Source organism: Lagenorhynchus albirostris, chromosome 5 (assembly GCF_949774975.1).
Source record: "Lagenorhynchus albirostris chromosome 5, mLagAlb1.1, whole genome shotgun sequence".
In the NCBI taxonomy this organism is placed as follows: domain Eukaryota; kingdom Metazoa; phylum Chordata; class Mammalia; order Artiodactyla; family Delphinidae; genus Lagenorhynchus; species Lagenorhynchus albirostris.
The window spans coordinates 49,986,310-50,011,618 of record NC_083099.1 but is presented as its reverse complement, the minus strand read 5'-3'; the positions used below and the strand labels follow the sequence as shown (position 1 = coordinate 50,011,618).

At 44.1% G+C, this 25,309-nt stretch overlaps 1 protein-coding gene across 1 annotated transcript in view; it reads left to right on the top strand.

Annotated features, from left to right (window-relative positions):
• Nucleotides 1-3,286: 3,286 nt before the first annotated feature.
• The window catches only part of SLC7A14 (solute carrier family 7 member 14), a 67,260-nt gene continuing 45,237 nt past the window's right edge, over nucleotides 3,287-25,309 (top strand). Inside the window, exon 1 of the mRNA XM_060149226.1 lies at nucleotides 3,287-3,590. Coding sequence (XP_060005209.1) covers nucleotides 3,287-3,590 — 304 coding nt within the window. The remainder of the gene's footprint in view (nucleotides 3,591-25,309) is intronic.

Here is a 25,309-nt window from a genome sequence, read left to right as displayed (position 1 = left end):
TAGACCTCCCCGGCCTTCTCTGCCTCACCTGTAAATGCGGATTTAACTAGTTGACACATGTAAAGCTCTCACGTGGTACCTGAATCCTCCTCGTCACACTGTCCCAGTGTCACTCAGTTCCCAGAGCAGGCCACCCCGTCTCCCCTCTGGCCCAGCTCTGCAAGACCCTCTCCCCTGACACCTGGCATGACCGGCTGCTTCCCGTCACTCAGGAGCCAATGCTGTGACCACAGAGACCCTCTCGCCCCTTCATCACCCTGTCTGACTTCCTTTATAGCCTGTATTCATTTGCTAGGGCTGCTATAACAAAGTATCACAAACTGCAAGGCTTAAATAACAGAAATTTATTGTCTCACAGTTCTGGAAGTCTGAGATCAAGGTGTCAGCAGGGTTGGTCCCTTCTGAGGGCTGTGAGGAAGGATCTGTTCCAGGGCTCTTTCCTAGCTTCTGGTGGTTTGCTGGCAATCCTTGGTATTCTCTAGCTTGCAGATGCATCACCCTGATCTCTGCCTTCATCTTCACAGCTCGTTCTCCCTGTGTGTGTGGCTCTGTGTCCAAATTTCCTCTTTTTATAAGGACACCAGTTGTATTGGGTTAGGGCCCCATCCTACTGCAATGTGACTTCATCTTAGTTAATTATTCAGTACATCTGCAACGACTCTATTTCCAAATAAGGTCACGTTCTGAGGTACTGAGGATTAGAGCTTCAACATATAAATTTTGGGGGGACACTAGAACATACCCCTTATCCCTCTCTAGAATGATCTGGTTTTTATTTTTCTGTCTGTGTGTTGAATTGTCTTATCTATCTTCACTGAATGTTATTGTTGATACTGTCTGATTTTTCTGCAATGGCCATGCTATATACATTTGTAATATGAAAAATAAGTAAAGACAAGGTTTTCAGAAAAAAAAAAAAAAACCTTCTCCCTTGCATTGTGATTTGGGTGACCATCATCTCCAGTTCTAGACTGGAAACTCCACGAGAGCAGGGACCATGTCTTTGCATCCCTGAGCCTAACATCATGCCTGGCACATAACGGCTGTTCAGTACATGCTGGCTGGGTTGAAATTAAATAGATATGTACACTGATTTCCCCACAAGAGCTCAAGAGCTCCAGTAGAGCAGTTGTTCTTGCAGCCTTCCTGGTATACATTTTCTCACAAATCTGGAAATCTTAAAAAAAAAAATGCTGGCACTCTAGGCTTTTGAATGACTCTGGTACATACAGTGGCACTATCTAAATGTACTGATATCTAAGATGTCAAGAATTAACACATAGCAGGAAGCAACGCTGCCAAATTTAGGAGGAAATTAAACCAGTAGGTCCATCACCCAACCCCTGTGAGCCAAACTGCTACATTTCACCTGATTCTTCTAATTAGGTTGTATCTACAAAGCTTTTAGAAGTGGACAAGTGTTACATTAAGTGCTAAGTCGTATTAATTAATAATATGGGTAGATTACACGGGCTGGAACTTGCTGTAAATGTAAATGTCCTAGGCTTATCAGCACAGTACTTGGAATCAATGTTCCAGATGTACTTTAAAAATTCTTTATAGAATTTTATGAAGCTTCTGGCTTCCAAAGAAAGTAACTTCATATAATCTTGGCATTTTCTAACTTGACAAAACTTTAGAAATCATCTAGTACAGTAATTCTCAAGTCTATCAGACCCAGCACCTCTTTTTTGTAATACATGTCTTGATACACCCCTCTTTAATATCCTAAAGCAAAATTCATGGGTAACCTGCCTGTATATAACATATTTCAGTATTTAAACACTCAGGCAAGTACAGCCGTCATCATGAGATGCTTGCACTCTATGAAAAAGTACTGTAAACGTGCCAGTTTCAAATGGCAGGCTGGTACAGGTGTGCTGAACGGGTGATGCAACACCATGGGTTGCACTGAAAGGGTGTCTTGGTTTTCTAAAACAGTGATGAACTCCACTTAAGTTCAAAACTAAAGAATTTACAATCTTCCTTCAATTTATTCTATAATTGCCTTCCTGGAAAAGCCAAGGTACTTGTCTATTAAAACCATCCAAAATAATCTCATGTGCTTATATGTAAAACAGTTAGGTTTTAGCTTCAGATCATCATAACCAGAATTTTCAGCTACAAGAATGTCCGGGGCTTCCCTGGTGGCGCAGTGGTTAAGAATCTGCCTGCCGATGCAGGGGACACGGGTTCGATCCCTGGTCCGGGAAGATCCCACATGCCGCGGAGCAACTAAGTGCATGCGCCACAACTACTGAAGCCTGCGTGCCTAGAGCCCATGCTCCGCAACAAGAGAAGCCACTGCAATGAGAAGCCCATGCACCGCAATGAAGAGTAGCCCCCGCTCACCACAACCAGAGAAAAGCCTGTGCGCAGCAACGAAGACCCAACGCAGCCAAAAATAAAATTAATTAATTAAAAAAAAATGTCCGATATCCGAAAATGGTATGACACCATCCCACGCGTTTAACATCTCTGGGGCCCACCAACCAAATGCCATGAACACTCCCCCTACCCCAACCTCTGAGAGCGAAAGATTTCTCAAAACATTTTCATTTCATTTGAGAACAAAGTTCGAAGACAATCCCGTGGGGTGGCACTGCCCCTCTTGAGAGTCACAGATCCAATTTTACATCCTTATATAAAAAATGAGGACTTGTGTCCCCAGAGATTATGCCCAAGAATCACAGACCAGGTCTCGGCAGAGCCAGGTAAGAAGCACTTGGAGTCTGACAGAAGAGCATTCTCCACAGGCCAGGCATTGTCTTAAGCTCTTTTTAGACAAACACTAATTTAATTCTCACATCGACACAAGGCAGGAGGCTTGATTATCCCCACTATGCAGTAGAAACTGAAGCACAGAGACATGAAGTAACGTTTCTAAGTTCCCAGAACCGTAAGTAGCAGAGCCCTGACTCAGACCACCCTCTTCATAACCACTATGCCACACAGTGCAAACTACGGACTGTCATTTAGGACTGGAGGCAAGACAAAGGGGGAAATGCAACCCTCCTGCATTATAAAAACACAGGTTAGATCAGTTCTACCAGTTCAGTACACTGACCTCCATCAATGCCTTCAAGCCATAGTTTGTTTCCCACTTGGTCTCATCTTCCTTTTTCTTGTGTTTTTCCTGCAGACATTCATTCCCAGGAGAAGTCTGCCCTGGGGACCTCTCGACCTTTCCTAAAAGGGAGATCCCTGGTCACTAGATGAGCATCCACTAAGGCTTCTGCAGCCCTCTGCCATCAGTTGATCTTCACCACAACCCATCTCGCTCAGGATGAGTGGCTTCCTCGCCTCCCTGGACCCCCGGCGAGTGCAGTGGGGGGCTGCCTGGTACGCCATGCACTCCAGGATCCTGCGCACCAAACCGGTGGAGTCCATGCTAGAGGGAACTGGGGCCACCACAGCACATGGCACCAAGCTAGCCCAGGTGCTCACCACCGTGGACCTCATCTCGCTCGGAGTTGGCAGCTGCGTGGGCACTGGGATGTACGTGGTATCTGGCCTGGTGGCCAAGGAAATGGCAGGACCCGGCGTCATCGTGTCCTTCATCATTGCAGCCGTTGCATCCATACTGTCGGGTAAGCATCTTGTGCAGGTGCAGGCCTGTGGAGAGTGTGCCTGCAGGCCTGTTACTGTTCGTCCCGCTCTCCTAGAGTATTTAGTGGTGAGATGAGCAAAGTGGTCATCATGCCCCCTTTTTGCCTTGACTATCAGGGAGTTCAGCGCTAGGTTTGGGCTCATTGTAGTAGCTTCCTTTTTCTTTGGTTTTTCGATCCAAATAAATATTCTGGTGCCTAGCCATTGCCCAACTGCTCATTCCCTGTCATGTCCTAATGGCTCTATTTTTATTCTGTCTCCCTTTCAGGAGAAGAAAGGTCAGTTCTTTCGTGGGGGGTGGATAGAGCCAGGATATAAATAATAAATACTGGATCGGCAGAGTAGCAAAATGACAAGTCAGTAAATCTGATATGATTGGGATTTTATGAGCCTCAAACTGGCATTGTGATCTCCAAGCAGGAGGAAAGCAAGCTAGGAAATAAAGCCATCGTGAGAATCACAAAGCACCATCTGCCACAGCACTGCAACAGACTGATGTTCTGCAGAGGTAGCTCAGCCAGCGCCTTCTCTCTCCTTGAGAAAGAATCATAAAACGCGTTTGCTTTTTTTAATGAAGTACCAGGACTTACACGTTGATAGTTTGTGAAATAGCTCTATTTCCTTTTTCTCCTTCCTCCTCTTCTCTTGAGTTGGAATCCACAGTATCTTCCCAGATGCTGGGGACGGGTCAATGGATACCCTGAAAAAGAAAGAAAAGGAAAACTTACTGCTTCTTGATGGTTATACTGCAAAAGCATGAGGCTTTGCTGGGTTTGGGATTGGCAGATCACGTGGGTCAACTCATGTCTTGGCAGTGAATGTTGTGGCCTCTTCAAATGTTTCTGGAGAAGTAAAGATGCTAACCTACACTGGGAGTTCTGTGTACTAATGCACACCATCACAAGAAGGGTCTACGTTAGTATCGTACATCCAGACTAAACAGTCTCCATCCATGTGGGATGCACAGACTAGGGAAACGCCATCAGAAAGTGCACTGTTTATATCTGACATCGTTTTAATGTGATGAGGAAAATATTTCCAGGACCGATTTGATTTATCTCCTGTCATGCCTTATATCCTTGTTGGTCTTACCACTATCTTTTCCTGAAGTCATTCTCTAATATGCATGAATATCCTAATATTTGAGATTCCTGCAGAATAGAGGAGTTTTTCCTTATATATGAATAAATTCTGTGGATGCTTGAAATTCTATTAATATTAACCTGATTGCAATCATTTTCAAACTTGTTTGGCAAGGAAATTATTTGGGGGAAGGTGCCAGATTCTTACACACCATAAATTTATAAATCTAAAAATGTTAGCACATAGAACAGAAGAGCAGTGGTAAGACAAAAGGCAGGCATGTAACCAGGGAGTCCTACAGAGGACGTAGGGCAGACGGTTCAGAGTCCTGCCTGGTCAATGCAGACTGCACAGTCTCCTCTAGATCCCATCCTATTAAGGCCCAGTCCCCCAAACCATGACAATTCCCACAAATGAATCCTTCCTTCCTATCCTTCAAGGTGCTTCATTACATTTAGAAATTAGAACAAGGCCCAGTCACATTCTGGTAGCCTGTCCCCCTGACAGCGTGCTCATGGGCACTGTGTAACCTAGACTGGGGCTATGGAGGGAGTATTTACACCACAGAAATTTGCAAATGCTACAAATCAGAGTTTGTTTGTTTGCTGTTTGTTTTCAGAGAGTGAGTTGTTAAACTTTTACCAGCACATCACTGAACCAGCTCCACCGAAGGCTCCAGTACTGGCCAGTAATTGGTGCCTTCACCACGGCACCAGGCACCAAAAGAAAGCCCTGCTTCTGTCCCAGTAGGGATGCCCCTCTCTGCACATGGCCTCGTCCATAACACTTCTCTACACTTTGTAACTGACATCTCCCAGCTGAGGCCAGCCAGAATCCTCCTAGAGCCCCCAGCCAGGGACAGGACCAAAATAACTGTGCCAAAGTTAGCATTTTTATATCAGGTTTCTTCAACCAGGCCTCTCACTCTATGATCCTTTGCCATTAAACCAAGGAAAGCCTCCCTCCACCCTCTTCTTTCCACTCTCCCACCATCATCTCCATATAGCTTCTCTCTGGACCGAACTTCCCACTGCTTCTCCATATCTGCATCTATCTTCAGCAATAACTGCTGCTTGGTTGCAAGAGTAGAATAAAGAAAACGTTGGGATTGACTAGATTTAGCTTTTCCTAGGCAGAGAGAGAGGGGGAAAAAAGCCATGGGGCTAGGAATACTAGAAAAGGAAGAGGAACTACTGCTGGACCACACAACTTAGGTTGGATGAGAAGGGAAGTGAGAACATGAAGGTAGTGGTGATTTACGAGAAGTGGTAGGATCGATGAAGACTGGTGTTCTCAATGAGGTCAGGAAATCACTGAAGTAAAAACACCGAGAAAGTGAATTAGAAGACAGAAGTGAAGTTGAAGAGTAGGATGCTTGAAATTAAGATTTCAGAGTGGTAAAGTAATCAGTAACGATAACTTTAGACTTGGAACCTGCCTCAGCCACTGACCAGCTGTGAGACTCTGAGCAAGTTCCATAACTTCTCTGAGCCTCAGTTTCTCCACCCTGAAAATGGTGACAATAATACCTACTTCATAGAGCTGTTGTAAAGACTAAATGAGGTATCTGTAAAATGCCCATACAACACCTGGCACGTAGCACCTATTAAGTGGTTATTATTATTTTGTGCCAAACCCTATATTAGGAGTTTGCCATATATCATCACGTTTAAGATTCATAATATCTCTTCAAAGTAGGTTTTATTATCTCCAGTTTTACATATGAGGAAACTGAAGTTTAAATAACAGAAACTAGATTTGAATGTATTACGCCAGCAATATCTCTCAACCCTGACTATGAACTTAAATTGGGGAATTTGCTTCTGAATAATGGATTGGGGAAGGGAGGCTCAGCTTTACTGAGTTATAAGTACATACAGTAAAGTTGACCCTTTTAAATATACAATTCTATGAGTTTTGACCAATACATACAATTGTGTAACCTCCACTACAATCAAGATACAGAAGAGTTCCATCATCCCCCAAATAATTCCTTCATGTTACCTCTTTGTGATTTTCCCCTCCTGCCACCCCCAACCCCAGGCAACCAGAGACGTTTTCTGTCTCTATACTTTCGTCTTTTCCAGAATGTTATATAAATGGACTCATTCAGTATGTAACCTTTTGAGTTTAGTTTCTTTCACTTAGTATGATGCATCTAAGATTCATTCATGTTGTGTGTTATCAATGAGACATTACACTTTATTTCTGAGTAGTATCCCACCATATGGATATTCCACAGTTTGTTTTTTTTCTTTTCAATTTATTTTATTTTTTATTTTTATTTTCTGGCTGTGTTGGGTCTTCGTTGCTGCGCACAGGCTTTTTCTAGTTGCGGTGAGCGACGGCTACTCTTTGTTGCTGTGCGCGGGCTTCTCATTGCGGTGGCTTCTCTTGTTGCAGAGCAGGGGCTCTAGGCATGCGGGTTTCAGTAGTTGTGCCAGGCGGGCTCAGTAGTTGTGGCTGGCGGGCTCTAGAGCACAGGCTCAGTAGTTGCGGCGCACAGGTTTAGTTGCTCCACGGCATGTGGGATCTTCCCAGACCAGGGATCAAACCCGTGTCCCCTGCATTGGCAGGTGGATTCTTAACCACTGCGCCACCAGGGAAAGCCCCACACAGTTTATTCATTTACTAGTTGAAGGACAACTGGGTTGATCCAGTCTGGGACCATTATGAATTAAGCCATTATAAATATCTGTGTACAGGTTTTTGTGTGAACACAAGTTGTCATTTCTCTTGAGTAAATACCTAGGAGTGGAATTGCTGGGTTTTGTGGCAAGTATATGTTTAACTTTATAATGAACTGCCAGACATTTTCCCAAAGTAGCTATCTTATTTTTGATTCTCACCAGCTATACATGAGAGTTCCAGCTGCTCTGTTCTTTGCCAGCACTAAGAATTGTCAGGTGTGTTTTTTTGTGGTTGTTTTGTTTGTTTGCCATTTTGGACGGGGTATAGTGATATTTCAGTACAGTTGAAATTTGCATTTCCCTAATTACGAATATTTTGAGCATCTTTTTATGTATTTATTTGCCATGCAAATATATTCTTTGGTAAAGTGTTCACATATTTTTTTCATTATTTAATTGGAGTCTTCATTTTCTTATTAACTTTTAAGACTTCTTTATATATTTTGGATACAAGTTCTTTATTAGATATATGGTTTTGCAAATATTTTCTCTCAGTTTGTGACTCATTTTAAAATTTTCTTTTAACTTCTGTTTATTCCTTTTTTAAAATACCGATGCTCAGGCTCTACGCCCTAGAGATTCTAATTCAGTTAGACTGGGGTAGAGCCCAGGAACTGGCATTTAAAAAAAATTCCCCAGGGAATTCTAATGTGCAGCCAGGGTTAAGGACTACTCCACTATAGGAACCAGGAGCTACCTCTGGAATAGCCATGACCTACAAGAAGAGGAAATGTATGTTAAGATAGGAACTACTTGGCCAGCAGATTCTTAAGAGACTTTTGCCCTTGTGGCATCATCTCCCATGAGATGCAAACCAGCTTATAACATGAAGCAAATCTAAGAGAGAGAGCCACTTTCTCTATAATTTGACAAGACCCAAAGTTACAAAAACTTCCCAGGGACTTCCCTGGTGGCGCAATGGTTAAGAATCCGCCTACCAATGCAGGGAACACGGGTTCAATCCCTGGTCCGGGAAGATGCCACATGCCGCGAAGCAACTAAGCCCCATGCACCACAAAAACTGAGCTCTGTGCTCTAGAGCCCGTGCGCCACAACTACTGAAGCCCACGCGCCTAGAGCCTGTGCTCCACGACAAGAGGAGCCACCGCAATGAGAAGCCCACGCACTGCAACCAAGAGTAGCCCCCGCTCGCCACAACTAGAGAAAAGCCTGCGTGCAGCAACAAAGACCCAACGCAGCCAAAAATATATAAAATTTAAAAAAGAAAAAAAACTTCCCAGGCTCCTCCTACTGTTCCTGCCCCAACACCATAACTGCCCACAGCCCTATCACAGGTAGAGGGAAATTTATCAGAGGAAGCAGCTTGTGCTGTAACCTTTACCCTTGTCCAAAAGGTCTTATCTACTCTTGAATAGCTCAGCAGCCCACAACCAGACCCCGTGCCCATGCCAAACCTTAAAACCCTTTTGTATATACCAGACTGTATAAACCAGATAGGGGAAACAGTTTTTCTTCCTGGTTCCCACTGACAGCTTTGTTGCAAGATGAGGGATGGAAGGAGGGTAGTTTATAGAGGTTCTTTAGTTCACTGGCTTGGGATGAAACACAAAGTAAAGCCTCCGTGTCAGCGACACCTGGCCATTAAAAATAATCTGCCCCAAGAGGCTCCTATGCATGGAACGTGAGTGGAGAAATAAAACTTATTTCCAGTTCTTTTAATATTAATGAAATTGAACCTCAAACAGAGTGTAGGTCTGAATGACTCCTAAGCTCTTGCACTGTCTACAACTACCGTTTCAGCCCATTTCTCAGGTGGTTTTGGTAAGGATTAAATGACAGTAAGCATGCATAGTATCAGTCCCCTGCCCGGTACACTATACCAGTAATTTTTATCACCTGCTCATGAGAAATAGTAGCAAAAATCTAATAAGATATGGTTTGGGAAAGCTGTATTGGGTATCTACCATATGCCAGTCCTGAAGCAATACCAAAAATAAATAAGAAATTGTCTCTACCCTAAAGTACCCATCATCTCCATTAATGGAGATGAATACTAAACCTGATAAGTAATTATGGCAATAATAGTCATGATAATAATAATGATAGCAGCAGCTACCATTGAGCACTTACTGTGTACCTAAAGAGTTCTAATTGCTTTACACATTATTTTACTCAATCTTCACAACAACCCCATGTGTAAGTGGTGTTATTTTCCTCATATTACAGATGAGAAAAAGGAGGCTTCTGAAACCTTTGGTAATTGGTTTAAGGCTCTTGTTTAAGAGGTGACAGAGCAAGGAACAGAGTGAAAGCAGTCTGACTCCAGAGCCCTCTCATAATCACTCTGTTATTCTGCTACTGTATTAGCAGACTAGGATTAGGTTCAGTTGATACAGCAGAAAACTAAAAATGAAAGATAATTTCACTTCTCTCTTGTATAACAGAAGTCTGGAGGGAGGCTGCTACTGTGGCTCTGCAGTCATGGGTAATCAGGCCCCTTGATCTTTCTGGTCTACCATCTGGATACTTGGCTTCCATCCTCAAGGTGACTGCAAGACCCACGATGGCTGCTGTAGCTCCGGTCAATTTGTCTGAGTTTTGGAAGGAGGAAGGAAACAGGAAGTTGAGGCAGGTCATTTCCCACATTTCTGCCCCTTTTTAAAGAAGCTTTCTCATAAATCCTTTCCTATAACTTCCATTTATATTGCTTAAAACCTGCACACTTAAGATACAGCAAGTGAGATTGAGAAATGTAGTCTTCTGACTGGGTACATTGCCAACCCAAGTATTACAGGGGTTCTATTGGTGGTAAAGAAAAGGAAAACTAGCTGTCACTGCCACATCTATAATCGATGCATAGCCCCTAAGCCCTCCAGTTTGCTGAGGTCAAGTTGTTCTGAAACATTTAAGTAAAATTTGTTCTGATTCCCAGTAACGTACAATCAGAAAATCTAGAGTCTCCCTCAATAAACCTAGAGAGTTGTGAAGCTTACTTCCTCCAGCTCTGAATCTCTGCTTCCATAGAGTCTCTGTCTCCACTCCATGTTTCATTGGCTTCTTCCCTTTTCTTCACTTCATCATCCAACTAGATGATACCCCAGTCCCTCCTGTCCTCCAAGTAACAGCAAGGTAAAGCTGTATGTGCAGTGAACTTTATGGAAAGTTTGGGCCAGAGATAGGAGATATAATGCAGTCCGTCCCAGCAGACAGCAAGCTTACGATGGAATATAGGCTACTCCAATTCTCCCTGGCTTTAGAGAATGTCCACAAACCCTCTGTTCTTCTTGACTTCGGCCTCCAGCCCCATTGATGGGCAGCCTTCCTCCTTTAAACTGACCTTCTACTCCCTCACCTGCTCACTGTCAAGCCCTAAAACTCTTGTTCGTATCTTATCCAGAGCAGTCTACATATCTTTCTATTGCCCTCCAAGTTCATCCTGGCCATTCTCCAAAGACTATCATCCCCTAATCAAAATGGTCCACCAGGATCATTCATTTAAACAAAGTGAGTTCTAGAAGGAGGGATTTGGGGGCCAGGGCAGGAAGGTTAGACATCATTCTGTAGTCATTGAGAAGTTCGGTGGCGTGACCAGATCTGTATTTTAGTAACACAGTGGGGAGAGAACAGAGGTGGGAATCTGGCTGTGTGCATATTGTACAGAACAGGCAAGAGACCACGGGGCTCTAGGCCCTGAAGTGGAGGCTGACAGGAAGCCTGGGATGGAGAAGAGTATTTGGGCATGGCTGGATGACGGAGGGTGAGGGAGAAGGATAAATGCTCTTTCTAGCTGAGAAAAGGCACATAACAAATGAGAACGTTTTTGAGATAATGTCATTTGAACAATGGATTTACAATACCATCCTGGTGAAAGAAAGTGAAGGCAGAAACAGAAAACTCTAGTAAACAGCCCCGCCACAGAACACCACGAGGTACAGTAAACTAATCTTTGTGTTCAGAACACTGCATACGATGCTCTAGTGTAGCGCCTCCTCTCCATCCCCACCAAGCCAGTGCAGGGAGGGGTGATTTTAGTTCTGCCCTCAGATGAGAAGCCAGGGGGTCAGAGGTTAAAGTAACTTCCTGAGAAGCAGGCAGATATTTACTGGCAGAGCCAGAACTCAAATCTAAGATTGCAGGACTCCAAAACACACAGTCCTCCATTTCAGCAAGCTGCCTCTGATATCTTTAAAGCAAAACACTTTTCGCATTAGATGGGGATTAATAAATTGCAATAGATGAAACGGTCTAAAAGGCAATAAAGGCCCGTCACACCGAGTAGTACATTTCTTGGCACTCTAAGCTTATGGTTCAGCACTAGGGTTGATCATTGTATTTCCTGCCACCCTCACTTGTTCTTTAGCATCTTCTCAACCAACATTAGGTGAACCCTGGTAACTGAATCCCTGGAGAGGCGGTAAGGGGAACAGAGCTCTTTCCCATAGACGAGGCTTCCAACCGCCTCCCTGGGCTCGTTCTGCAGACCTTCGCAAAGTTTAAGCAGAGTCTCCTCGTTCCAGTGTTCATCTCAGGTTGGATAGTCATGCCGAGGAAGATCGCTAAATATTTAGGATCTATTTAGATAGCCTAGTGAGTTTCTTTGTTTTGTTTTTCAGAACAGACCATTTTCCCCTCCCCAAATTGAAGCCAGACCTGAGAGGTGACCACCAGAAGGGTTGGCCCTTCTGCAACCTATTTTCAATGACCTAAGATCACTCATTCATTCCACAAACTTGCATTTATTTGTTCCCCCAAACATATCTGAGAACTGCTCTTAACCACACTGCGGGGTGGGAGAGGCAGAAATGCAAAGTGGGTGAGAGGGTAGAGAGGAAATGCAAAGATGAACAAATTCAGGGCAGTCTCCAAGCTTATTGAAGACTAGCTCTCCAAAATACTGTCTAAATACACAGCTGTAGGTTGAAATCTTAATGATAGCAGCTGCCCCTGATGTTTTAAAGTCTCTAAGACAGAAGTTAGTAAACACTCAGTAAATGTTAGTCATTTCTATTATTATTACTATTGTTTTTATTATCATTAGGCAAATTCTGTGCCCTGGGCACCATGCATATACTACCTCATTTAATCCTCTCAGCCTCCCTGGTAGGTGATAGTAGCTTTCCTGTAGTATGCCCGATCATAATAGCTAAGCCACTGAGCACTGATAACATGCCTGGCACTAGCTGAACACCAGCTGCACAATCTTCTCAACAAATCCTACAAAATAAGTACCATTGTCAGATCCATTTTGCAGATGACAAAACTGAGGCTTGTGGGGGATGGGTGACTTGTCCGGGGCAACGAAGCAGTCAGCGGCAAAAGGCAAGTCTAAATTTGATTCTGCCTGCTCCAGAGACTGTTACCACCATGTTGCTCCATGCAGACACACCCCCTCAAAAAATTAAAAAACTCGCCAGAGAGAATCGAACGAATCAAGGAAACCCTCATTCTTATTAGGGTTTCAAAAGAGCCTGTAGCTCATTCTATTCCATTGATTAGGAGAACACTTTTCTAGCTCAAAACTTCTGTAACCCAGGTCATGAAAATGACTTCTAAGCTCCGCGGCTTTCTGTCACCTGTCAGCCATGAGAAGGGTGTTGTGAAGTGCATGTAGCTCTTCTATGTGGGGCTGGATTGACAGCCCTGTAGGAAGGATGTCAGTTACCAGTTCAGAAAAGGTGAGCACAATTTAATAGAAGTATGCAAGTTTCTCAAACTGCTGATTGTGAAAATGAGTTTCCTCCAGCAAACCCAGGAGAAACTGGGTTTCTTTGACATCTTCTCCAGCACTTGCTGGGGCGGACAGTGCATACCGAGAGCCCCTAGCACGGCTGTGAGAGGGACTGGCCGCCGGCTCTGGGCTCAGCGTGGCAGGGTGCCGCAGAAGACAGGAAAGAACTCCGAGACAAAGGGCTTGGCATCAATCGATGCAAAGAAACAAGACAGGCACACGTGAAATAGTCATGAGAGCTGCAAGAGACAAAGGGCCTGGGTCAGGAGTCAGGACACCTGGGATCTAGTTCCAGCTCTGTCCCTCAGCAGCTCAGGACCCTGGAACAAGTCATTCACGTCTCTCGACTTCAATTTCCTCCTATGCACAATGAAGAGTTCAGATTAGATTGCCTGTGTGAGTTAGGGTGAAAAAGAGAACTTAGGGAGTGGAAAGATTTGTAAAGAAAGGTCCAATGCCTCAACTCCCCACACACACATCCCAACACCACGTAGCAGAGGAGCACCAGGAAGCATCAGAGCAATTAGTCCCAGAGCTGATCTACCTCACTTCAAGCCCTGCTCAGCCATTTACTACTTGTGCAACTTGAAAAATGTACTTAACCTAGAGCTTCCCAAGCAGGTTGCCAAAAATTATAGGCGTGCCAAGGTATTGCTCCCTCAGCCCTCAGGGCAGCAGGAGGTGGGAGAGGCCCAAGGCTACTCACTGCTACCTGTGAACAGCCTCGTCCCTTTACACATGACCTCCTTCCCACATCCGTACAAACGTCATTTTCTAGGTGTATTCTGTCAAGTGGAAAATACTGGGAAGTCCAGAGAACCTGTCTAGATCCTGGACTCATTCTCTGTAAATGGAATAATGATGGCCTCAGCATCCTTTCTATCTTGTGAGATTAAGATCGAGTATGTAAAGTGCTCAGTAGAGCTGGTGCACACAGTAAATGTTTAGTAATGTTTGCTCTTATTTTTATCCCTACTACCACTACTGCTGGCCAGATCTTCAACCTAACAAGGCTAGGTTCGTTCTTAGTGCAAATGAGCAGGCCTTGGTTCAGATTCTGAACCCCTCAGCGCACACCTGGTAAAAGACTCAGACCCGCCTACTACTCAGCCTTTCTCCAGATAAACCTTGGGCAAAAAGCATACTTTTGTTCCTGAAGGTATTTGCCCAAGAGGAACTCTCATCTCTACAGGGACAGTCCCCTTTAAACAAGCTGTGCTGCAAAACATACAAAAAAGCTGTGCCTCAGAAAACAAGTAAATAAGTACATAAGAGAATTACAAATTGTGGTGAGGGCTCCATGGAAACTAAACAGGGTACCAGTGCAGCAAAGTACTCCCTCTCTCTGAACAAGTGATATTTAAGCAGCCTCCATTCTGTACACTGAAACAGGGGCTAGAGGTGAGTCAGGAACAACAAGCAAGGATAAGCACCTGAGACAGGAGCGCTCATGGAAACTCATAGAGGAGCTACTCCTAGCACCAGCTCCTGCCCTTGGGGCTCTGGGGAAAGGCAGACTACGTGCAGAGTCTAACTGGCTGGGCACAGCAGCTCAGGAGCTCTGCATGCGCCAGCCATCAGCTCTGAACACCCTGCCCCACTCGGGGCCCCTCCTCACACTGCCGGGTCACAGAGGCTGGTGCTAAGGGCCCATGGCCAGTTGAGTGAATCAGGGAGGTCACTGCCCCGACCCCAGCAAATTCCACCAGCCCTGGCAAGGGGGTGAGATCACCCAAGCAAAGGGGGTATGAAGAGAAAAGAACAAAGGGCAGAACTTCGTTAAATGGCTACAATCAGATGGAGATGGAGAGATCAAAAGCAATAATGGAGAAAGAAAAATGTAGGCAGAGGTGGAGGAGTGAAACTGAAGGAAGAATATATTCTTCCACATGGAACCGAAGAAGGTGTAAGCACTGGCATCCCAAGCTGCAGGGACGCTGGTAAACGGCCTTTCCAGTTGACAGCCTGAGGATCGGAGCTGCCAATTTCTGGGGTACAGCATAGACAAACACCGTAATACAAAGGGTAGAGCTGGCATGGAGAAGACAGAACAGCAAGCAGTACAGTGAAACTTTGATTTAACAACCCAAGAAATGCATTCATCCTAGACACAGTCTGTGCCTGTGCTTTATTGAGTGTCCATGGGTAGCTGTATGTGCGTGAAAAGCAATGATTTGCTAGCACGCATCACAAACATTTCATACTCTACTTCACCACTGGCCATTTACATAGACCTGATCCTCAAAGTCCCGTGCAAAGTAGTTGAAAACATATAACTATATGTATACATTTACATAAATATGTATGTATACACATGCACACATAAATATATCTTTATATCCTATCAACTCTTCAGGAATTTCCTATTCTGTAATAAATTCAATAGTCCTTGGTTATTTATCTTGAGACTTTATTTACAAATACCCCAGTTTATAATTTCTGAGGCTTTTTAAAGAAAATAAACAATGCAATGAATTTCTCTTACGTATAAAACATAGATACAAATGCCTGCTCCTTTGCAAACACCTCTAAGCATGTTTTAATTATGAGAGCACTCTACACAATAAATCATGTCAAAAGCAATCAGTGTTTTCCTTGGAGGGCATGCCTCTGTCAAGAAGCCACCAACATATCCAAGCGATTCACTGTTCCATTTACCAGAGTTGTCTTGTAGAAAAGTCAGCTAAAATCCCACCATTGCTATTGCATTTGGTAGGGGCTGTCCAGTTGGAAGCAATCCATTAGGACCATCTAGGTGAGAATCTAGGAAAAACAGTTACCCCAGATCCTGGTCAGCTGTGCCCCAGTACTGTTTACCATGCACTCCATCCTTCCATCCTCATTGACCAGCAGGCAGCAACACTCACTCCTTAAAATACAAACTTCATACTTATGCCCTACAGAAGGCCAAATTCTTCTAGAGTTTGTGGGCTGGAGAGTAGAAAGGGCAAAGGAGAGGGAGGGAGGTGAAAGTGGTACGTGTTTGTACCCCAGGAGGGAGAACTATACTAGAAAGAATTAGGAGCTGTCACCAAATGCCCACACCCAGAAGATTCTCTCTAACAACTTCCTGAGTCCTGAGTCTCTGGTCCTCCCTCTCTGCATGTGGCCCACTTTGGAAAAAAGTCAAGATGGCACCCCTTTTCGGAGGGGCTTCTCATGTCTCTGGGAAGGTCCTCCACTGAGAGCAGATCCAGGCCCACGAGAGATTCTCTGGGTCTCACCCTCCTGGGCGTCTGCCAAGAACGCAGCCTGTCCTGGGGGAACCTGGTCCCACGTGATTGTCAGATGGGCTGAGGAGGCCACGCAAGGGCTCAGGTGTGTTCTCTTAGCATCTCTTTTAGTCCTGCCCACTAAATTCTCAGGGCAAGGGGGTGATGGCCTGGTCCCCTCACAGAAGCTTCTTAGGACTGTCATCTCTGTCAGCGGGGGCACTGCCTACTCCTGGAGAGATGAGCTGGAAAATCTTTGACTGGCTGTCACTTCAGTGCCTGCCCTCCTTGCCTTTCCGCACAAAGCCTTTATGGCTCAGTCATCAGAGTCATCTGGACGAGGGGCAGTAGGTCTCATAAAGAAAGGTTGAACAAGAAACTGGGAACTTTCTCTTCACCCTCACAATTTCTAACAGGATTTGTGGAAAAGAACAGATGTTTCTAGATTAAAGATTAAGAACCTAAAAAGAAAATTTTCCAGGTTTTGACTTAGAAGTGAATCAAGCACACATAGGGCTTGGTCTAGATTCTAGATAACTTCTCTGCCAATGCTGAGTCTCTAAAACCATCAGCCGACAATACTTGTTTCTAACCTCTTTTATCCCATCTACGAGGCAAAGGCTCCTGCACAAACACTCCAGAAGCTACTGCTAAGTAAAGCTCTCTGATATCCTTTTCCTCAACTGTAGTAACAGCCATAACTCCCGCTGGAGGAGTGCCTGCCCATGACAACCTGCACAGTAGGCATCGCCATCGCCAGTTTCCAGATGGAGAAACTAAGGGTCAGTGAATTGGGTGAGTTGCTCAAAGCCACAGTTCGTAATAGTTCTCGTTGCCATTTACCAAGCACTCACTTTGTGCGATGCACTGGGCAAAGTGATCTGTGTGCATTATCTCACTTAATTGTTATAAGCACTCTCTGGGTCTCTCTCCAGAGGCTGTGTCTCTTCTATGACACCTCACGGCTTCTCCTAAAGCAAAGAGGGGCTGCTGATGGAGGCCCCAACATTCCCGCGCAGCTTACCTGAGCATCAGATGAGGAACCATGTACAATGGGCCTACCACAGGTAGATGCTCCAACACATGTCTTTCCGTTTTGTAACAGCTTTTCCCCTGCAAGGCTCTCTTTGATGTTAACCCAAGGTCACCTACATAAAAATGTTATGAGCAGAAAAAAGGGCAGTTCTAGCCCACCTGCCATCTCAGCAATGAAGAGGGACCAATCTGGGCCAGAAGATGGACTCAGGAAAAGCTAACCCTGTGAATTTTTCAGTTGAAAGCAACCATATGATCTTTATTATTATTATTACCATCTTCATTATCACTGATAAAGCAATACAATTAATGTACACTAATGATGATATTAACAATAGCATGACCAGACAATATGATACTGGAATTCATCATGTTATGAAAACTGTACCTTCCAATAACCTCTAAAATATTTTCAAACGGGAGATCTAGACAAGAGAGTAAACACATAGTCTGGTCTTATTTCATAAGTAAATTAATTAACTTCCTTGACCTATTTTGGGAGTCACTTCTCTGACTATGAGGACAGCTTCTTTCCTTCCTGTTTGTATGTTGATATATTGGTGCAGCAGGTTGGGGAATTTTCCAGTTCTCTGCTTCCTACCCAACTTTAATTGGAGGCCTGTCAGGTTCAGTAAGTAATAGTGTCACACACACCCTGATTGAAGATGCCACCCATTCCCTAAACACAGGCTCTTACTGTCCACCTGGGACCCGCTTTGGCAGAAAAATTATGGCATCCCCAGACAGACTGCTTTTCTTCCAGATGCATTTGTAAACATTGCCTGGGCTTCGCTGACAGGTGATGGAGTGACCAAGGTTACTCAGGTAGAAGAGACGGTCGAAGTGGGAGGGAGAGAGAGCCTGATGGATTACTCCCTGAAAAAGAAACCCACAATTTTCTTGGCTGATCAAGAGCATTGGGAAGAGGACATTGGTGCAGGGTCACAGGGGGCTGAATAGATGTTTCTCAGAATCCAGCAACGTGCTTCTCAAGGGGGACAGTGATGATGGGGATACTTCATTACCACCATCTGGAATTCAGTGCTGCAGAGAACACAAATGTTTCCAAGAGAACTCACACTCTACTTCTCTCTAGGGTCCTGTGATTTCTCCTTATACCCCACTCCCAACCTACTAGCAGTACTAGCAACCATATCAGTATACACAACACGTATAGCCCTGCTGTGAATTGATTAATGGAACAGAGATATTTTAAGAAGACTAAGAAAATGAGAAGGAAATGGGTAACAACGATCTCAGCAAAATGCCGTCTTTGGTGAGGACTTCCTTAAAGACATGTTTGGATCTAAGCGGTGAGTTGCACTGGTGTCATCCAACAGCTGATTCCTTCCTGGGTCTATGAGACAGAGGATAATTGGCACTCAGGAGGAACTGACTTCATGGACAAGGCATCGCTGACCAATACAACACGTTCAAAACAACCAATCAGGCCTGTTATCTGTGGCCTGTGGCCAGTCACCCCAGGCAGGCTCCTCTGAGCAACACACAGGCTGGGACTGATCCCAGAGGCCTGAATGAAACTGCAGAGCTGGCTAATTGTTTTCCTGGATGCTCCTCTCCACTCCTTCTCGTACCTCCTGACGCCCTTTTCTCTATGGACAGTCCTTCTGGCTCTCTGAACACCTCACTTCAGAACTCAGGGTTGCAGTTCTTTAAAGCAGCCCATGCACTTTCCCCCACTCCCTACAACTAATATCTCCTTTCTTGTTTTCTTGTAATTGTTGCTCTTCTGGTCTGTCCTCGCCACTAGACTATAAGACCCACAGAAAAGGAACTGTATTCTTCCTATTCACCTTTAAGTCCCTAAAATCTAACGTAGATGCATCAAGATGGAACCTTATAAATGGTTCAGATAAATGAATGAATGAATTGGAAAGCTCCTAGAACTGGCTATCAGGAGACTTCCATTCTAGCCCCTGCTCTGTCATTACCTGAATATGCAGCTTCAGGTCTGGGGCTCGGCTGCATCCTCTATCAAGTAAGAAAACCACCTAGATGAGCAGCTGATACCCCTCCCCCACCCCGCGCTCAGTACAGCCTGTGGGTCCTCAGAGGATAGTCAAAAGCTCTGGGGAGGCGTGGGATGCGGGAGATCCCGGGCAGACCAGCCTCAGGTCTCCTACTCTCTCCTCAGACAGAGCACCCTGCTTTCACTTATTTATGTATTAAGCTCTCAAATAAGACTCTGTGGGCAGAGTGGGTTTTACAACCCAGAGAAAGCTTTACGACTATAGTAGATGAACCATACGGTCCTTTTCTGCTAGATTCTCCCAACCTATTAACCAGGTCCCGCTCCCTCAACACTTGACCCCAGGCTATCTCTGCCGACTCATCATCTTCAATCCCCAAAGCAGCCTATACGTCATTCCAGCTGTGTCCTTTCATCTGCCTGAGACCCCCCCCCCTTTCCCATTTTGTTCTGCCTGGGAAAGCCCAGCTCACCCTTCAAGATGCAACTCAATAGCCTCCCCACTTCATTTCCCCACTTCTCCGGCAACCAGAGAACCATGCTCCCTCAGAACCACACTCGCCCCACGGGGCTCCCAGAGCACCTCATAAATACCCTACAACGTTATGTACCAGCCGCGTGGAATCTTCCGGTTATTAAGCTCTTTCCCGATTAGAATATAGACGCTTCAACGTCAGGAGACCTGCCTTACTTTCCGTTTAAGGCTCTGATACTCACCACAGCGCCTGATTTAGCAGGCACTAAAGGAAGGAAATTTAGGAAGTCCGAAGTTATTCAGGAAATCAGTAAATACACTGATAAGTAGGTTAGGGAATTAGTCAATATGTTAAACTACATGGTAATGGGAAAACCTCTCTTTATCTGAGTAGAGTAATTGGTGTTCAGGTGTAAATAACCACTAGATTTAATCTTCCCAGGCCCAAGTACACTTTTAAAAAGTACTTATTTGTCTGATGGCTTTCTTTGGTGGAAGGAAGAGGGAAATGTATTTCTCGAGTGGAGAAACCCTTCTCTACCTTTCACCTACCGCCAGCGGGATCTCTCTCCTTTACACCCTCTTAGGGTGGAGAATCTTTGCTTCCTGGTCCTGAGAAGGTACTAAAGAATCAGGGTGGGCAGGCTGTGAATGACAGGATGACATTAGACAGGGAGGAACATGTAGTGATCATCTTAACACTTGGGCAGCGCTGTCTTAGGTACAAGTTTAGAAAGTTCAATATTGTTCGTAGGCTCCCTGGGAGTATCTAACTAAAGCCTGGCCTATTATACCTATATATGATAGGACCATAGACTCTTGGAGTTAAAAAGAAATTCACACTGAAAGGAACCAAACTTTTCTGAACCTCAAATCACACATTTGGGGTACTCACAAAGGGACTGATCGAGAATGTTTCAAATATGGAATCTTCTGGTATCTTGTCCCAACCCACTTTTCAATGTGTAAATCCTAAGTTTGACTGCTCTTCAGGCTGGGAATTACTCAATTTAAGCAAAAGTAGTTCTAGGTATGGAAATAAAACAGAACACTAGGGATATTACAAAATGAGAACAGGGGTATGTTTACAATATACTTAAAAGGTAGATAACCGAAAAGGATATCAGAGTTGCAGGCTGTGAGGAACCATTCCTATTCTCTCTAGTCCTGCAGAAATGAATCCTCCATACTGCTCGAGGACCTGCCATCTCTGAACAACCCTAATGGGAGAACTTCCATCATGTTCTCTGCAGCACGCTGTCGCTCGCTGATGGCCATTTGCACCCCGACATTGTACTCTCTATTGATTTTCTCCACCTACACGGTTATACTTTTGGAATCAATATGCCTCTCCCTTTCCAACCACTTGAATAGCCAAGGAATGCAAAGTCACTTCGATAACAGCATAAGGCAAATATGACTGGGAAGGTAACTCTGGGGCAAGAAATTTTTGAAATGCCTTACTAAATTGAGTAGAGATTGTTTATAGACTTCTCTCATGTTTAGAATAGTGATTCTCCATCCTAGTACACCAAATCAACTTTAGATAATAAATACACTGCAATTCTTTTTCTACTGTTCTGCAAAGCAAACTAGAGATAATGTTACCTTCCTAAACACTAACTTTTTTTAAAAAAATCACCATGCCCTCTGTATAGAAGATAAATGAAAGAAGAGTAATTTCTGATAAAAATAATATATCAGCATGTGAATGCTGGGGCATAAGTACATTAGGGGACACAACAGAGTCGTCGGTTGCCTGCCATCATTTGTAGAACCACTATGAATGCAACTGCTACAAATGTACCTTCACATAAGTGTGCTGTTTGGTGCTCAAAGACCATGAGTCTTGAGCTGCTGCTGATGTGGTTTTCCCAAATGATGAGCAGCTCCTGGTAAATTCTGAGACAAAACAAATTACAACTGTCCCTCAATTTACCCAGTCGTTGCATCCCAGGAAAATTCAATGTACATAAAACCATACCAAAAAAATGCTTTGTGTTAATATGTAAAATGAAGATAGATTCAAGCTTAGAAATCATAAACAGGTTTTGTCTTACACGAATGTCCACTGGGACCTTCGGAATCATATAAGACACAGGACAATGCCTCACTCGGTGGGACAGTCCCACACACTGCAGAATGTCTAACACCCCAGGCTCCCACCCATTTAATGCCATGAGTGCCCACAATAATCATGTGAACCACAGACACCCTCACAGATTTCCAAAATTTCCCCTAGGAGGCAGTACTACCTTTCCCGAGACTACTGGCTTGCAGTATTTCCTACAGGGTTTCCCCCATTGACCCAAATGATTAAGAGTTGCTTCTAGCTGTAAAACCAAAGAACAATAGCATGAGAAGGTAGCCTGAAGCTCATCTAGTTGACCCCCTCGTTTTACCCATGTGAGGTAAGTAACTTGCCTTTGGACACTCGGTTACCACATAATCTAGGATGAAAAACAAGGCTTCCCTTTCCGTGGTTTTTATTTCTCATAGAAATTAGAAAGATACCCTTGAATGTGTCTCTCTTACACATGAGATAGTTGAAACAAATGTTGAATGACCGACAACATTTTCCAGTTTTTTTCCAGGATACTTGGGGTTGAAATCACTCACTCCTCACCACTGAGCTTCAGTGACAAGCTGTAAACTTTCTAGTGTCCACCAAAAGCTTGGATTCCTGCATACAAATAAATCAGAAGGTTTCAAAAATAAAACCCCTCACAATGTGTTCAAAATGAGAATGTGTCCCAAAGAATGATTTATGGTAGCAGAAATTGTCTTACATGGTTAGTGGCTAATTGATTGTCCCACTGTTCTCCCCAAACTCTAGTCATCAGGATCCAATCAGGTTTGGGGAAATGAGTGACTAAGATTCTATATGTTCCTGCACCGTGCACAGCATAGGGCCTCTTCCTCCAATCCAGGAGATCAAGGGGCGGGTCCCTTCACAAGACCTAAAGAAGACTTGACTCTTTGCTAATTACTCTTGGTCAGTGGGTTCTGATGGTGAATTGGATGCTTTTTAATTTAATTTGTCAGATCAAATATTAAGGAGAGAACTTTGACTACCCAAACTTCATAATACTGGCTCTCCAAATTAAATTTGCATCAAACTGATGTCCATTTCAAAAGCATTCCTTGCACAAATTCTACTTATAAGCCTTGTACATTATCAGGTGGTAAAGAAGGATGGAGAGAAGAAGCCCGTAGAATATAAGAATTATTAGGTATACAGAGATCGGTTCAAGATGGCGGAGTAGAAGACCATGCTCTCACTCCCTCTATCGAGAACACTGGAATCACAACTAACTGCTGAACAATCGACAGGAAGACACTGGAACTCACCAGAGAAGATACCCTACATGCAAAGACAAAGGAGAAGCTGCAATGAGACAGTAGGAGGGGCACTATCACAATAAAATCAAATCCCATAACCGCCGGGTGGGTGACTCACAAACTGGAGAACACTTATACCACAGAAGTCCACCCACTGGAGTGAAGGTTCTGAGCCACATGTCAGGCTTCCCAACCTGGGGGCCTGGCAACGGGAGGAGGAATTCCTAGAGAATCAGACTTTGAAGGCTAGTGGGATTTGACTGCGGGACTTCGTCAGGACTGGTGCAAACAGAGACTCTACTCTTGGAGGGCACACACAAAGTAGTGTGCATATCGGGACCCAGAGGAAGGAGCAGTGACCCCAAAGGAGACTGAACCAGACCTACCTGCTAGTGTTGGAGGGTCTCCTGCAGAGGCAGGGGGCAGCTGTGGCTCACCAAGGGACAAGGACACTGGCAGCAGAAGTTCTGGGAAGTACTCCTTAGCGTGAGCCCTCCCAGAGTCCGCCATTAGCCCCACCAAAGAGCCCGGTAGGCTCCAGTGTTGGGTCGCCTCAGGCCAAACAACCAACAGGGAGGGAATCCAGCCCCACCGATCAGCAGACAAGCGGATTAAAGTTTTACTGAGCTCTGCCCACCAGAGCAACAGCCAGCTCTACCCACCACAAGTCCCTCCCAAGGAAACTTGCACAAGCTTCTTAGATAGCCTCATCCACCAGAGGGCAGACAGCAGAAGCAAGAAGAACTACAATCCTGCAGCCTGTGGAACAAAAATCACATTCACAGAAAGATAGACAAAATGAAAAGGCAGAGGGCTATGTACCAGATGAAGGGACAAGATAAAACCCCAGAAAAAGAACTAAATGAAATGGGAGTAGGCAACCTTCCAGAAAAAGAATTCAGAATAATGATAGTGAAGATGATCCAGGACCTCGGAAAAAGCATGGAGGCAAAGATTGAGAAGATGCAAGAATTCTTTAACAAAGATCTAGAAGAATTAAAGAACAAACAAACAGAGATGAACAATACAATAACTGAAAAAAATACACTAGAAGGAATCAACAGCAGAATAACTCAGGCAGAAGAACAGATAAGTGACCTGGAAGACAGAATGGTAGAATTCACTGCTGCAGAACAGAATAAAGAAAAAAGAATGAAAAGAAATGAAGACAGCCTAAGAGACCTCTGGGACAACATTAAACACAACAACATTCACATTATAGGGGTCCCAGAAGGAGAAGAGAGAGAGAAAGGACCCGAGAAAATATTTGAAAACATTATAGTCAAAAACTTCCCTAACATGGGAAAGGAAATAGCCACCCAAGTCCAGGAAGTGCAGAGAGTCCCATACAGGATAAACCCAAAGAGAAACATGTCGAGACACATAGTAATCAAATTGGCAAAAATTAAAGACAAAGAAAAATTATTGAAAGCAGCAAGGGAAAAACGACAAATAACATAGAAGGGAACTCCCATAAGGTTAACAGCTGATTTCTCAGCAGAAGCTCTACAAACCAGAAGAGATTGACATGATATGCTTAAAGTGATGAAAGGGAAGAACCTACAACCAAGATTACTCTATCCAGCAAGGATCTCATTCAAATTTGATGGAGAAATCAAAAGCTTTACAGACAAGCAAAAGCTAAGAGAATTCAGCACCACCAAACCAGCTCTACAACAAATGCTAAAGGAACTTCTCTAAGTGGGAAACACAAGAGAAGAAAAGGACCTACAAAAAAAAAAACCCAAATTAAGAAAATGGTCATAGGAACATACATATCGATAATTACCTTAAACGTGAAGAGATTAAATGCTCCAACCAAAAGACACAGGCTTGCTGGATGGATACAAAAACAAGACCCATATATATGCTGTCTACAGAGACCCATTTCAGACCTAGGGACACATACAGACTGAAAGTGAAGGGATGGAAAAAGATATTCCATGCAAATGGAAATCAAAAGAAAGCTGGAGTAGCAAATCTCCTATCCAATAAAATAGACTTTAAAATAAAGAATGTTACAAGAGACAAGGAAGGACACTACGTAATGATCAAGGGATCAATCCAGGAAGAAGATATAACAATTATAAATATATATGCACCCAACATAGGAGCACCTCAATACAGAAGGCAACTGCTAAAAGCTATAAAAGAGGAAATCGACAGTAACACAATAATAGTGGG